This window comes from Lolium rigidum, chromosome 7, assembly GCF_022539505.1.
Source record: "Lolium rigidum isolate FL_2022 chromosome 7, APGP_CSIRO_Lrig_0.1, whole genome shotgun sequence".
Taxonomy (NCBI): Eukaryota; Viridiplantae; Streptophyta; class Magnoliopsida; order Poales; family Poaceae; genus Lolium; species Lolium rigidum.
The window spans coordinates 88,144,388-88,158,898 of NC_061514.1; the positions used below are offsets into that span (position 1 = coordinate 88,144,388).

General features: G+C 45.8%; 1 protein-coding gene across 1 annotated transcript; it reads right to left on the minus strand.

Moving 5' to 3' along the window:
- Positions 1–1,941: 1,941 nt before the first annotated feature.
- On the minus strand, positions 1,942–2,667 carry LOC124671634 (ethylene-responsive transcription factor ERF038-like). The gene has a single exon (XM_047207982.1). The coding sequence runs from the start codon at positions 2,665–2,667 to the stop codon at positions 1,942–1,944; it is 726 nt and encodes a 241-aa protein (XP_047063938.1).
- Positions 2,668–14,511: the final 11,844 nt, after the last annotated feature.

Below are 14,511 nucleotides of genomic sequence, written 5' to 3' on the forward strand. Positions count from 1 at the left end.
TACCAAAACATTGGCGTCCGCCTCATGTGTCTATATATCAAAGTTTTATGTAGGGTGTTATCTCTTTCCTATAGCGGATTCACAACACTCACGCTAAAGATATGTCCTTTTAGCGCTAAATAGAAGCTCTCGGCAATAGCTCGCTGAATCGCGCTTAAAAGCTAAATAGGGCTAAAACTTAGGGACGCAACTAATTTTTGGTCGATCTAGAACTAACCTAATTCTCGATCACCCGATTTCACGTGTAATTCATGTGTAACTGTGAAAAAAAATGCGCAACTACGTAACCATATGCAATTACACAAAAATGTGCAATTCTAGTTTACAGGGATCGTAATGCAAATCTGACGATCCTAGAGTCAATCTATAAATAACTTAATTCTCGGTTAATCTAGAACTTGCAAAAGGGAAAAAAATAGTGCTATTTCTGCCGCCAAGCCCAAATATTTCCATATTTGAATTTGAAAGTTAGACCTGGATATGTGATACGTATTTATGTACTACTTGTTTGTTACTACACTCGTTATGATTGTTTAGTATGTATCATTGACTTTCTTGTCAAATTTATATATGATATGAATATTTCATGCCTAATTGGCCTAGAAGTTTTCTTGTTTCGCAGAGAAGCTAAATGGCTTGGCTTTGCTATAGATTTCTTAAAGTCTGGAAAAAAGTTGCCGCTAACGCGCATAGCCTATATTTTGAACTTTGGTGCCGATACTTTAAGGAATTTGCTAGTTCAGCTGAGAACGAACTTCGTGCTCAATCAAATCTTACACTATTCGATTTGCATCATGATTTGTGTTGGTCATGAGTTGCAACATGAATTGCAACTGAACTTTAATAACATCATCTGATTGAGAAAGAAGTTAGTTCTCTGTCCACTAAAAAACCGCATAAGAAACTGGCCAAAATTAAGGCCGTGTCATGCTGTACTTACTACAGTATTGAGGATTGAGTCGACCCAACTGCCTCGTCGCCAAACGTCATGTGTTCATGGATGGATGCAGTACCTAACCGCAGTTGCGCCAACGCCGGCGCGTGGATTTGCATATCGAGACTGCCTTTTGCCGAGGCAGGAGCACGTCTCACATGCATGGGCTTACCAACCATTATACGAAAAATCTTTTTATGCCACTAACAAAACCAGTAGCACCAACCATGCATATTCTAGGACTAACCTCTCAGGACGGCTACTATCATGGACAGATACAGTATTGTATGGTTGTAGGGACAATTCGTGCGTCCCATATAAGTATGTATGTGATCAGGCCGTTCAACGAAAGCTAGGGTAATGGGATGGGACAAGAAGAGACAGAACGGTGGGTAGCTCCGTTCACCGTAAAATATTCATCAGGCGTTGCACGCATGATTGCGTCCGTTACAAAAGCTGTTCTTGTTAGATGTTATGCTTGCTACGCTAGCGCAGTGTGTGGAGCTAGAGTGGAGACCGAGATGGCTTGTGATTAGAACAACAACGTGAGTGCGTATATAAAAATGGAGAATTGTCCAGGAATTCCGGAAACATATAAATTTACAGGGAAATAAAGAGCAGGAAAAACGACGGGTCTGACAAAATGCAGACACGCTAGCTAGCTACCAGGAAAAACCCTGTTGCTCGGACGAAGTCGAGCTGCAGGGCAAAAACAACTGGCAGCTACCACGCCCACGCTATCCTATTACAAGCTGAACTTCAGCTGGAAAAAGGAAAAAAAAAGGGAAATCAAAGTTGCATGCAGTCAAGTCTTGAAAGCTTGACTGCAACCGTATGATATGATATCGCCTAAAGCGGTGTCAAATTTATTGGCCTGCAAAGGAATCAAGAAATTTGTTCAAGTAAATCTTTAGCTACGATGTTAGTTACCACGGCCGGATAAAAGAAACCAAGTTTCGTGCAATGCATTTCTGCATGCACACCGGCCGGGTTGCAATGCATGTTCATCAATGTTCCCAGAGCTGCAACGGCTCCCCGAGGAAGAGATCGTCGTCGACGAAGTCATCCCACGGCGAGCCGCAGTACGACGGCGGCTCCGGCAGCGTAGTGAACGCGAATTCTAGAAGAGCGTCCGGCACGTCGAAGAACGAGAAGTCTGCTGCTAGTCCGATGCAACCATTGTCCTGCGGTGCCGCATTCTCGATTATCACACAGTCCGGCGATTCCTGCTCAGGCACGGCCGCCGGTTCCTCGTCCTCGTGATCGTGAACGACGGCAGTGACGTCAGGTGGAGACAGTGAGGCGGCGGCGGCGAGCGCTGCCGCGGCTTGCACGTCCTTGGGCGCGGCGGAGGCCGCGCGGGGTAGCTCGTGGGCGGTTTCCGGGAAGTTGAGGTGCGCGCTGCGGCCCTTGATGGCGATCGCGGCGACGTCGTGCGCGCGGGCGGCCATCTCCGGGGTGTCGAAGGTGCCGAGCCAGATGCGGGACTTCTTGCGGGGCTCCCTGATCTCGGACACCCACTTGCCCCAGGTGCGCATGCGCACGCCGCGGTACGTCGGGTGCTTCAGCTCCCTGCGCGGCCGCTTCTTGCCGACGGCCACGACGGCGCCGTCGTCACCTGAGCTGGGGGAGGACGCGTTTAGGGAGCTCGAGCTCGTCGTGGTGCTGCCGCTGCAGGTGCAGCTATCGTCGTTGGAAACCTGAGGCACCACTAGCACTTGCTCGTGCTCCATCTGATCGGTGCGACAATCGGCAGGGACGAACGACCAAGCTGCTAGCTCGCTGGAAGTGATCGATGACCAGGATCAGCTAGCTAGTACACCTTGATGAGAGCTTAGAAGTGAGATGGAGTGAGTTGCTTGTGCTTGGCGAGATGATGGACAATGAATGCGATGCGATGCACGGTTCATATAGTGGCCACTCTCGTGGTTCGATCGCCAGAAGTCAATGTGGAAACAGAAACGCATTCTTTTTCTCCGCTCTCCGACCAAGGAAATGTGTATGACATGCAGAATAGAGGACGCGAGATGGAGCTACTAGAAAAGGCAGGGGCATGCATGTTGCGTGCTCTGCTTACGCGCTTCTGTGTCTCAAGCTCATCGGATGCACGGTCAACAGCTAGTGTCACAACTACAGAACCGTCACGCTGCTACTCGCATTGTTTATTGTTTATGTTGATCGGCACCCTTCGATCTACGGTTCTAGAACGGCTCTGTGCGTGTTTAGGTGTATTTTCTTCGGTGGTACGACGACTAATGATTAAAGACTGAAGTAGCCGGCCCCCCTCCTGTCTCCAGCCCTACCAAATTGGCCTCGTGCTAAGTATTAAAAATGCACGTAATCGTTGTTCAGATCCTAAAGATTTGGATCTCTACTTAACTACTTGTATACAGTACTGTTGCATATGCGTGGAGTTCAATAATGCCGAGCGAGTGGCTCGTCAACTATAGCCGAGGGGCACACAAAATAGGGGTTGTTTATGCCAAAAAGATGAAAACATGTAGAAAAAGATACATATAACGCAAAGCAAAGCAAAGTAAAGCGCGGGTGCGCGTTTGTTTTCCCGTCCTGTTCATAATCTGCACATAAACTAACCCTGCATAATGTTATCTGACGGAATAATCTAACATAAAACGCTGCGCTACTCCAGCATGGGGACGTAAAGAAAACCTGATTGTGCGAGCTCGTGGCGTGCTTTTGAGATACGGGTGTTTCCTATGATCACACTTTAAAGCTTTGCGTAGTTTCTTAAGTTGCCCATCTAACAACCAAATATACTCCGAAAAAGAAGAGCTTGGATAAAACTATAGTTTCTTTCATCTGGCTCAAGCTTTCATTTGCCTGCATGAACCATGATTAATTACTGACTTGGTGATTGTCTGATGGAGACATCCTAAACAAGGCTAGCTAGCGCGCTTTCTACTTTCTACTTGATCAGGTTATATATTAGTAGTATTGGTCAAGTTTACTTGAGCAGCTTCAGATCTTAATTACTCCATCCGAATCCATAATAAGCGTTGAGACCGGATTTATTATTGGATCGAGGGAGTATGTGGTATCCGAAATTAAACGTTTTAACTTTGGTTAAACGCACACATGCTATCTACGTACGGAAGTATAGCATAGTTGTCCAGTTCTCTTTATGTTCGCTCGTTGAATAAAACTATCATTTTATTCGTTGGGCTCAAACTTTAATTTCCCTGCATGAACCATGATTAATTGTACTGAATTAGTGATTGTCCAATAGAGACACCCTACAAAGGCCTTCACATAATACTAGCTACCAACACATGTGGACTACCTTGTTGAAGACAACGCGATGGATGATATCTGCTTATCACCGGTATTGGATGGGAAGTGGTATGCCCACTTTTGATGATTGTCTTGAAGAACAAGTTGCCGAGAAGGGTGGCCCTAACACTAAACCCTAACCCTAACCCTAACCAGTAGATCAAGTCAATTCTTCTTGGAATAATATGCCTAAGTGGTGCCGTCAGGGCATAAGGACTACCTTGTTGAAGACAACGCGATGGATGATATCTGCTTATCACCGGCATTGGATGGAAACCTTGGTATGCCCACTTTTGAAGATTGTCTTGAAGAACAAGTTACCAAGAAGGGTGGCTAATGGGATAATGGCTACGGGTATACCGGTAGCATGTGCCAAATGGTCCAAAGCTTGGTTTTTTTATGTGTATATGTCCTAAACAAACTTAAAACAATGAAAATTTACATTGGTGGAACTTCACGTGAAGAAATCTAGGGGTAGACCCACCGGGGCACACATACCACTATTTTTTGGGGGAGGAGGGGGAGAATGACCGCCGGAGCACCGGAATCCCACTAAAACTTGCATGTGGATCTATGATATGTGTGAAAGTGTGCTGGAAGGTGTAATGGTGCAAAAATAGCTCCCTGGTGTGATCTTTCTCACATTCGGACGATAACACTTAGCAGATTCTCCGAACCGCGGATTGCTCCGAAACCCTGATATATGTGGGGGATGAAGATGGAGAGTACTTGTTGTATTGCAAATAGTATGGTATATACACATTATCTTAAGTAACACTAATAAATAGTCAACAAAAAGTAAAACTAATTGAAAAATAAGTATAAGTATTAGATGAAATAAAATAGAAAGCAAAACAAAGAAAAATGCCATATGGTGCACGGCAAAGGCGACGTTGAATTGTGTCCTAGCTACACGGCAATGCCTAACACCGTTGCCGTGCTTCCAATCTGTGACGTGCACTCTCTTGGTCCATTGTCGTGCGCTGTCTTTGGCCATTGATGTGAATCGTTTCTTTGCCGTGTGCTCGTGTCTGTCTTTGCCGTGACCCAGTTCTTTGCCGTACGTTTTTCTGGGTGTGCACATCAAAGATTTTTTTGCTGTACGGGGTCTCACGGCAAAGATTTCTTTACTGTGCGGGGGCGCACGACAGTGATGTCCCACAAGTATAGGGGATCGTGTGTAGCCTTTTCGATAAGTAAGAGTGTCGAACCCAACAAGGAGCTAAAGGTAGGATAAACATTCTCTCAAGTTCTATCAACCACTAATACAACTCTACGCACACTAAGCGTTTGCAATATCTAGAAAATAAAACTAGAGCGATAACGGGTATGAGAGGTGACTTTGCAGAACAATAAAATACACGGAATAAATGTTAGTGCTGCAGCAATAAAACAAACTAAACTAACAGTACCATGAGTGTGGAAAGGCGGTGGTAATAGTGGTGGCTTTGTCCAAGATCAATTAGTGAAGATCTTGGGTTCAATGTCTTCGATGCAGCTTTCTATGTAGGAGAGGCCTAAATATACAGGCTCTCCCTCCGGGATTACAAGTACTATATGATTGGCTTGCTAGCAAACATCCGTAAATACTAGCAAGCATTAAGGTTTCCCCAACCATAGCCTTAAGTAAATGGTCCTCTTACTCCCATACATGCAACTATCTGGTTCGCGTCCTTAGGTTTCTGTCACTCCGACAGAACTTCCCCTTTCTAGTATACAAGTACTACCAACCCTATGGTGCTTGATCCATGCGCGCACAAATATAATGGGCACCAAGGACGGTAACATATCAACATACAACTCTAATGAACCAAAGAGAAACAACCAATCAATCAAATAACAAATAAACTATGGCAACATGACATAGATCATAGGATTATAACTTATAGCATCAAACACCATGTTTACATAGGGCGGTACAGAGGTTTGTGAGAGGATGGACCACTGAATACAATGAGGATTTGGTGATGGAGATGGCGGTGAAGATGTTGGAGGGCTCAGCGAGGAGCGCCGGGAGGCGGAGGCGTGGGTAGCGCCGGCAGCGGCGCGGGGGACTCCTTCCCCGCCGCCGGCATCATAGGGGAGCGCCGTCCCTTAGCCTTCTTCTTCCTTGAGTTGGTGATAATGTAGATGAGTGTTTCCCCCTCCTTGGCTGCTACCAAGGAGGAGGATTTTCGTGACAATGCTTGGGGGCCTCCAAAAATAGGGTTTCCCATCAATATATAGTGTTGGAGATGCAATCTAGGCCATGAGATGGATGCCCCTTTGATCCAAAGGCTCTTGGGCACCTCTAGAACCTTCCTAGGACTCCGCTCTGTCCTTCATGAGCCGCACAACTCGTGGCTGGGCCGAAATATCCAGGTATGGAAAGAGTTTGTGTCAAATACGTCATCAACTTTCGGAGTCCCGAGACTGCACGAACCTCCGCAGTAATTCTGCTCTGCCGGATGCATCCGTTGTCCGTTCTGGACGAATAAGATGTCCAAATTGTTCGGCTTGAAATTCTCTACAACTTTGTAGTTTACGACTTTTCCATTGGATGTCGTTTTGATGGAGTTTCGAAGCGATCTTTGAAAAGTGTTCAGCAGGGACAGATTCCGGGAAATTCCAGATTTCACCATAATGAGCTATTTCCTTCCATATTTGCCTATTTCCTGCACAACAAAGTTGAAATCAAGAACTTGTGCACTTTTGCAACTATTAATAGGTTAGTCTTTTAAAACATATAGTAATTGGTGTAAAACAAGCATGGAACATCAAAAATTATAGATACGTTTGCGACGTATCAGGTAGTACCTGTTTTTCCCGTAGTACAGAAGTATCGCATAGTCGTTCAGTTCTCCTTATGTTTGCTCATCGGATAAAACTATCATTTTGTTCGTTGGGCTCAAACTTTCATTTCCCTGCATGAACCATGATTAATTGTACTGATTGGTGACTGTATGATAGAGGCATCCTATAGAAGGCCCTCACATAATATTAGCTACCAACGTTTTCTACTTTAGAAAACAGGCCTTTTCGTCAGGCCTCTTTAGGTCCGGCCGTGTCCTGGGCGGGACTAAAGGTCTGGCCACGTTGCCTCAAATACACTCAAGCGTATGACATCTATTGGTTCCGGTTCGTTAGGAACCATTTGTCCCGGTTTATATTCTAAACCGGACTAAAGGGTTTTGTGGCCCGCTACGCCTGTTAGCACCCCCTTTAGTCCCGGCTGGTGACACGAGCCGGGACATGAATTCAAATGGTTCCTTCCCACGCAGAAGCCGATCATCGTCGCCATTACTGGCGCGGAAATCGGTCGTCACCCACCGCAGCCATGGGAATTTGGGTCGCTGGCGCCGACGGACCACCACGGGAATTGATCACCCGGTGGCTGGCATGTTCATCTTCATCTTCATCACCTTTATATGCTTCACATCTTCTCCAACATTGCCACACATCTCTTCATATTTCCATCATCCTCTCCCAAAACGCTCTCTGCCCGTCGACGTTCCGGCCCCAATGGAGCACCTCGCGCGCGCCCCGGCTCCTCGATCTCGGATATACTACCTGGTCGAAGGGATGTCTTTCACAATCACGACCACTCTCCGCGCATCAAGGGTGGAGAAGTGGATCCGCGCCGTTAAGAGGGACTTTCTCGATGCCACACTGATACGTCCAAAACGTATCTACTTTCCCGAACACTTTTGCTATTGTTTTGCCTCTAATTTGTGTATTTTGGATGCAACTAACACGGACTAACGCTGTTTTCAGCAGAACTGTTCTGGTGTCTCGTTTTTGTGCAGAAATCCAACTTTCAGGAAAAACCTCGGGATTTTGACGAAAGGGCCTATTTTCCCGGAATAATGACGGAGCCAGAAGGACAATTGAAGTGGAGGCCCGAGGGCCCCACACCACATGGCGGCGCGGCCCAGGGGGGGCCCGCGCGGCCATGTGGCGTGGCCCCCTCGGCTGGCCTCCAACGCCCTCCTTCGGACTACTTATTCGCCTCGACCTAAAAACGCACGGAGAGAAGTCGAAGTCGCCAGAAACCCTCCAGAACGCCGCCACATCGCGAAACTCCGTCGCGGGAGCCAGAAGTCTCCGTTCTGGCACTCCGCCGGGACGGGGAATTGGAGGAGATCATCACCTCCATCACCGCCAACGCCTCTCCATCAACCAGCAATGTTTCCCCCATCCATGTGTGAGTAATTCCCCCGCTGTAGGCCGAAGGGGATGGTAGGGATTGGATGAGATTGGTCATGTAATAGCATAAGATTGTTAGGGCATAGTGCCTAGTGTCCGTAGATGGTACTTTTATGATATTGTTGCAACTTGTTATGCTTAATGCTTGTCACTAGGGCCCGAGTGCCATGATCTCGGATCTGAACATGTTATTGATTCATGAAGATATTCGTTGTTTATGATCTTACCCGCAAGTTGTATACACATGTCGCTGTCCGGAACCAATGGCCCCGAAGTGACGTAAATCGGGACAACCGGAGGGAATGGTAGCGATGTGAGGATCACATGTGTTCACGGAGTGTTAATGCTTTGCTCCGGTACTCTATTAAAAGGAGTACCTTAATATCCAAGTAGTTTCCCTTGAGGCCCGGCTGCCACCGGCTGGTAGGACAAAAGATGTTGTGCAAGTTTCTCATTGCGAGCACGTACGACTATAATTGGAACACATGCCTATTGATTGATTAGTACTTGGATACCGTTTTATTATTATCTCGCAAATGCCCTGCTATGATTGTTACATGAGTTTCTCTCATCCATGCAACGCCCGTCATCCGTCCCCGTGCCTACGATATTTTAATCCCGCTCGTTTACTAAAATCACTACTACTCGTCTTTGTTACTCGCCGCTGTTATTTCACTACCGCTACTACTATAAAACTGTTACTATCGATAAACTCTTGCGAGCAAGTCTCGTTTCCGTGTGCAGCTGAATTGACAACTCCGCCGTTAAGGCTTTCAAGTATTCTTTGTCTCCCCTTGTGTCGAATCAATAAATTGGGTAATACTTCCCTCGAAGACCGTTGCAATCCCCTATACTTGTGGGTCATCAAGACTATTTTCTCGGCGCCGTTGCCGGGAGCACAGCTTTATTTGGAAGTTCACTTGGATTGATATTGTTCGCTGCAAATTCTCCATCATGGGTAAACCTCGCGATACTAAGGTCGCCATATTACCATCCACTACAAGAAAAGGTACAACTCGAGTACCTCTGCTGCTCTTGATTCACCATCTCGTGATTGATAAACTTGTTTCACCGCCACATGCTTCAAATGCTCGGTACTTCGCTGAATCTGAAAACTCTCATAATACTGATAATATGTCTCGTTGTGCTTGATGATAGTGGTTCATTGGGAACTTTTCTAGATGCTAAAATTGCTAGGTCTAGACAAATTGAAAATGCTAAAACTCCTGATGTTACTACACCTGTTAATTCACCTGAACTTGAATATTCTAGTGATGATCTTGATGAAGATTATGTGGAACTTGATGATGATTTTATTGAAAAATTCCATGCTACTACTGATGCAAGAAAAATTAAAAAGTTGCTTGCGTAACATACCGTTAGATATAAACTCGTCTCCCGATCCTAAATTTGCCACATCTCCTATAAACATTAGGGATAAAGATTATGATTTTTCTCTTGATCTATCTCATATAGCTATTGTTGAGAAAACACCCTTTTGTGGTACTGAAAAAGAAAGTGCTGTTGAACACATGACTGAGTTATCTACTTTGAGTAGCTTGTTTTCTGATGATGTAAGAAGCGTACTTACTTTGTTGCTAAAATCTTTCCATTCTCATTAAAGGATGACACTAAAACTTGGTATAATAGTTTGCCACCTAGTTCTATTAAAAGTCCAAAAGAATTGCTTAATGTTTTCTTCCGGAAATACTTTCCTGCTAGTGCTCAACATGTCGCTTTGCGTAGAGTTTATAATTTTGATCAAGGAGATGAAGAGAAATTGCCCGAGGCTTGGGCGAGATTTTGCTCTCTTATTAGAGCTTTGCCCGACCATGATCTAGAAAAGCATGATTTACTTGATATATTTTATAGTGGAGTAACCATTGAGTCTAGGGCATACCCGGATAGTTGTGCTGGTTGTGTTTTCGAGAAAAGAACTCCGCACGACGCCGAAGAATTATTGGCTAAAATAGGCCGGAATTATGATGATTGGAATACGCCCTGAACCAACTCCAACGCCAATAGTGAAGAAGAGGGGTTTAATTAAATTGAATGATGAAGATATGAGGGAAGCCAAGAAGTCTCTCAAGGAGAAAGGTATTAAATCTGAAGATGTGAAGAATCTACCTCCAATAGAAGATATATGTGAGATAATTCCCCCTTCATCCATGATTGAGGTAAATTCCCTTCAACGCTTTACTAGGGAAGATATTCCATATTCAAAACCTCCTGCGCAATGCTTAGATGAGTTTGATAATTATATTGTTAAGCAAGAAAATTTTAATATGAGAGTAGAGAATCATCTAATGGAAAATTCTCAAGCTATTAGTCAATTGCATGATATTGTGGAGAGAACCTCCAATGATGTTAAGATGCTTGTTAAACATTTTCATATGGTTCAAACTCAAATTGATCAACTCACTAAAGTGCAAAATGACTTGTTAGGAAATAATGCTAAAGAAAAACATGCTTATGAAGTAACAACTAGAGGTGGTGTCTCTACCCAGGATCCTCTATATCCTGAAGGGCATCCCAAAAGAATTGAACAAGATTCTCAACGCATTGAAACTAGAGCTCCATCTAAGAAAAAGAAAAAGAAACATAAAAATGTTGTAGAATCCTCTGAACCTGTTAATGATCCTAATAGTATTTCTATTTCGATGCTTGAAACCGAAAGTGGTAATGAACATGAGAAAGATAATGATAAGAATGATACTCCTGATAAAGAAGAGGTTGAAAAAGAACCTGAAAAGCATGCTAAAAATAAAAAGTATACTAAAGAAGATTTTATTGCTGAGAAACATGGTAATGAAAGAGAACCTTGGGTGCAAAAGTGATACGTCTCCGACGTATCGATAATTTCTTATGTTCTATGCCATATTATTGATGATACCTACATGTTTTATGCACACTTTATGTCATATTCGTGCATTTTCCGGAACTAACCTATTAACAAGATGCCGAAGTGCCGTTCTCGTTTTCTCGCTGTTTTTGGTTTCGTAAATCCTAGTAACGAAATATTCTCGGAATTGGACGAAACAAAGACCCAGGGGCCTATTTTTCCACGGAGCTTCCGGAAGACCGAAGAACATACGAAGTGGGGCCACGAGGTGGCGACACCACGTGGCGGCGCGGCCAAGGGGGCCCGCGCCGCCCTATGGTGTGGCCCCCTCGTCCGGCCCCCGACTACGCCCTTCCGCCTACTTAAAGCCTCCGTCGCGAAACCCCGATGCGAAAAACCACGATACGGAAAACCTTACCGAGACGCCGCCGCCGCCGATCCCATCTCGGGGATTCTGGAGATCTCCTCCGGCACCCCGCCGGAGAGGGGATTCATCTCCCGGAGGACTCTACACCGCCATGGTCGCCTCCGGAGTGATGAGTGAGTAGTTCACCCCCGGACTATGGGTCCATAGCAGTAGCTAGATGGTTGTCTTCTCCTCATTGTGCTTCATTGTTGGATCTTGTGAGCTGCCTAACATGATCAAGATCATCTATCCGTAATACTCTATGTTGTGTTTGTCGGGATCCGATGGATAGAGAATACCATGTCATGTTAATTATCAAGTTATTACATATGTGTTGTTTATGATCTTGCATGCTCTCCGTTTCTAGTAGAGGCTCGGCCAAGTTTTTACTTTTAACTCCAAGAGGGAGTATTTATGCTCGATAGTGGGTTCATGCCCGCATTGACACCCGGGACGATGGACGGAAAGTTCTAAGGTTGTGTTGTGCTCGTTGCCACTAGGGATAAAACATTGGCGCTATGTTCGAGGATGTAGTTGTTGATTACATTACGCACCATACTTAATGCAATTGTCCGTTGTTAGCAACTTAATACTCGGAGGGGTTCGGATGATAACCCGAAGGTGGACTTTTTAGGCATAGATGCAGTTGGATGGCGGTCTATGTACTTTGTCGTAATGCCCAATTAAATCTCACTATACTTATCATGTCATGTATGTGCATTGTTATGCCCTCTCTATTTGTCAATTGCCCGACTGTAATTTGTTCACCCAACATGCTTTTATCTTATGGGAGAGACACCTCTAGTGAACTGTCACTAGTAGGAAAACCCTTATAGGCAAAGCTTAGTTCTGTGGCGCACCGTTTTGAATGCGCCACAGAAACTTATTTTGTGGCGCACCAGGAAGTGTGCGCCACAAAAATAGCTTATTTTTGTGGCGCATAGCTGAACCGTGCGCCACGTAAATTATGTGGGGCCCACATTCTGCCACCACGAATTATTAGGGTAGGTATTTCCGTGGCGCACAATGCTTGCTGCGCCACGTAAATAACTATTTCGTGGCGCACCGGCTCGGTGCGCCATAGAAGTAGTTATTTCGTGGCGCACCGGCTCGGTGCGCCACGTAGTAGTTATTTCGTGGCGCACTTGTTCTGGTGCGCCACAGAATTAGTGTAAGTTATATCATCCCCGTACCCCTCCCCTCCCCTCCCCTCCCCACGCCCGTACGTTCACCTCCCCTCCCCTCTCCCCCGCCGCCGCCGCCATGGTCGTCGCACTGGCCGTCGCCGCCGCCGCCTCCTTCCTCCGCGAGGGCCGCATGCCGCCACGCTCCACCCATCCCCGCCACCTGCAGCACAAGCCGCCGCGGCGTGGAGGAGGAGGGGCCGCCGCATGGAGGAGGAGGGGCCGCCGCGTCAAGGAGGAGGAGCCGCCGCGTCTTCCTCCTCCTCCACCCCCGCCGTCGTCGTCAACCTCCTCCTCCACCCCTATCGTCGGTGAGCTCCACCTCTCCCCTCCCCTCCCTCCTCCTCCACCCCTGCCGTCGTCGTCAACCTCCTCCTCGATCCACCCCTAGCGTCGGTGAGCTCCACCTCTCCCCTCCCCTCCCTCTTCCTCTACCCCCGCTCTCGGATGTGTTGATGTTGTGCTCGATCCGGATGCTCGTTGTGCTGCCGTTGTTCTCTCGGATGTTGATGCTGCTCCGGACAAAATTACAGAGAGGATGATGTTGTGGTCGATCCGGGTGCCGTTGTGCTCGCCGTTGTGGTCATCATGAATAAAAACAGTCAAACATTCTTTTTGTTTTACCGTGTCGTTAGCTATATATTTTTTCTATGCTCGCCTGTGTGATGCTTGTGTTTTGGAGCAAGCAGTCGGCATGGCATGTGAGAGAGAGCATGAGAGAGTTCTTGGGGGCAGAGATGATGGCAACATCAGCACTCGGTCCCGCATTGGTCCCGCTTTGAATTAGTAAGATCAAGTAGTGGCTTGAGTTCCCGTTGGTAACCAATACCAACAGAGAGCTACTTCATTTTGTCCCCTGGTTGCCTCCTTAATTGATCCTCGCTTTGAATTTCTTTTAAGGACTCTAGCTAGATTAGAGGGGAAAAAGATTGCTGATTTGTTGCCTATGATAATGGATCATCAAATGTTTCCCTTTGTCCCTGGTTGCCTCCTTAATTGATGCCTTATGATCCAAATGATCCAAGTCCCTTGCATGATCCCATTTGTCCCTAATGTTGCTTAATTAAGATGAATAAATTCCCTCTAATCACCATTTGGAGATCAAGACTAGTTCTTGATATCCATTAGCTAGACTCCAATATTAAAAATGTCTCCCAAATATGGAGACAAACATTTTAACATTACCCCAATGTTATTTCTCTCAAATTGACGAGCTTCGATGGTATGCTTGCTCCTCACCGTACTTTATCAATTCCCTACCGATCCTAAGTACCCATGAATATCTGGTGGTGTTCTTCTGCTCGTTTAGTTACTCGTCAACACATGTGTTTGCATGTGTGTGTGAGCTGCTTGTAGTGTCACTTGACTATTCAAGTTTCAATGTTGGTTACTTTTCCTCTACTCGCAAGAAATGGTTGAGCAGATGTTTATCCACTCGTTGGCCTTTATTCTTGGGTAGCTCAAAGTGTCATGCACTTACTGGATCATCAAATGTTTCCCTTAATTTGTCCCTGGTTGCCTCCTTAATTGATGCCTTATGATCCAAATTACTATATTATTGGATTGAGTGATATGGCTACTGCTTGTTTGCTCTCCAAATGCTATATATGTGTATTTGACCATGCTTATGATGGATTTCTTTTAAGGACTCTAGCTAGATTAGAGGGGA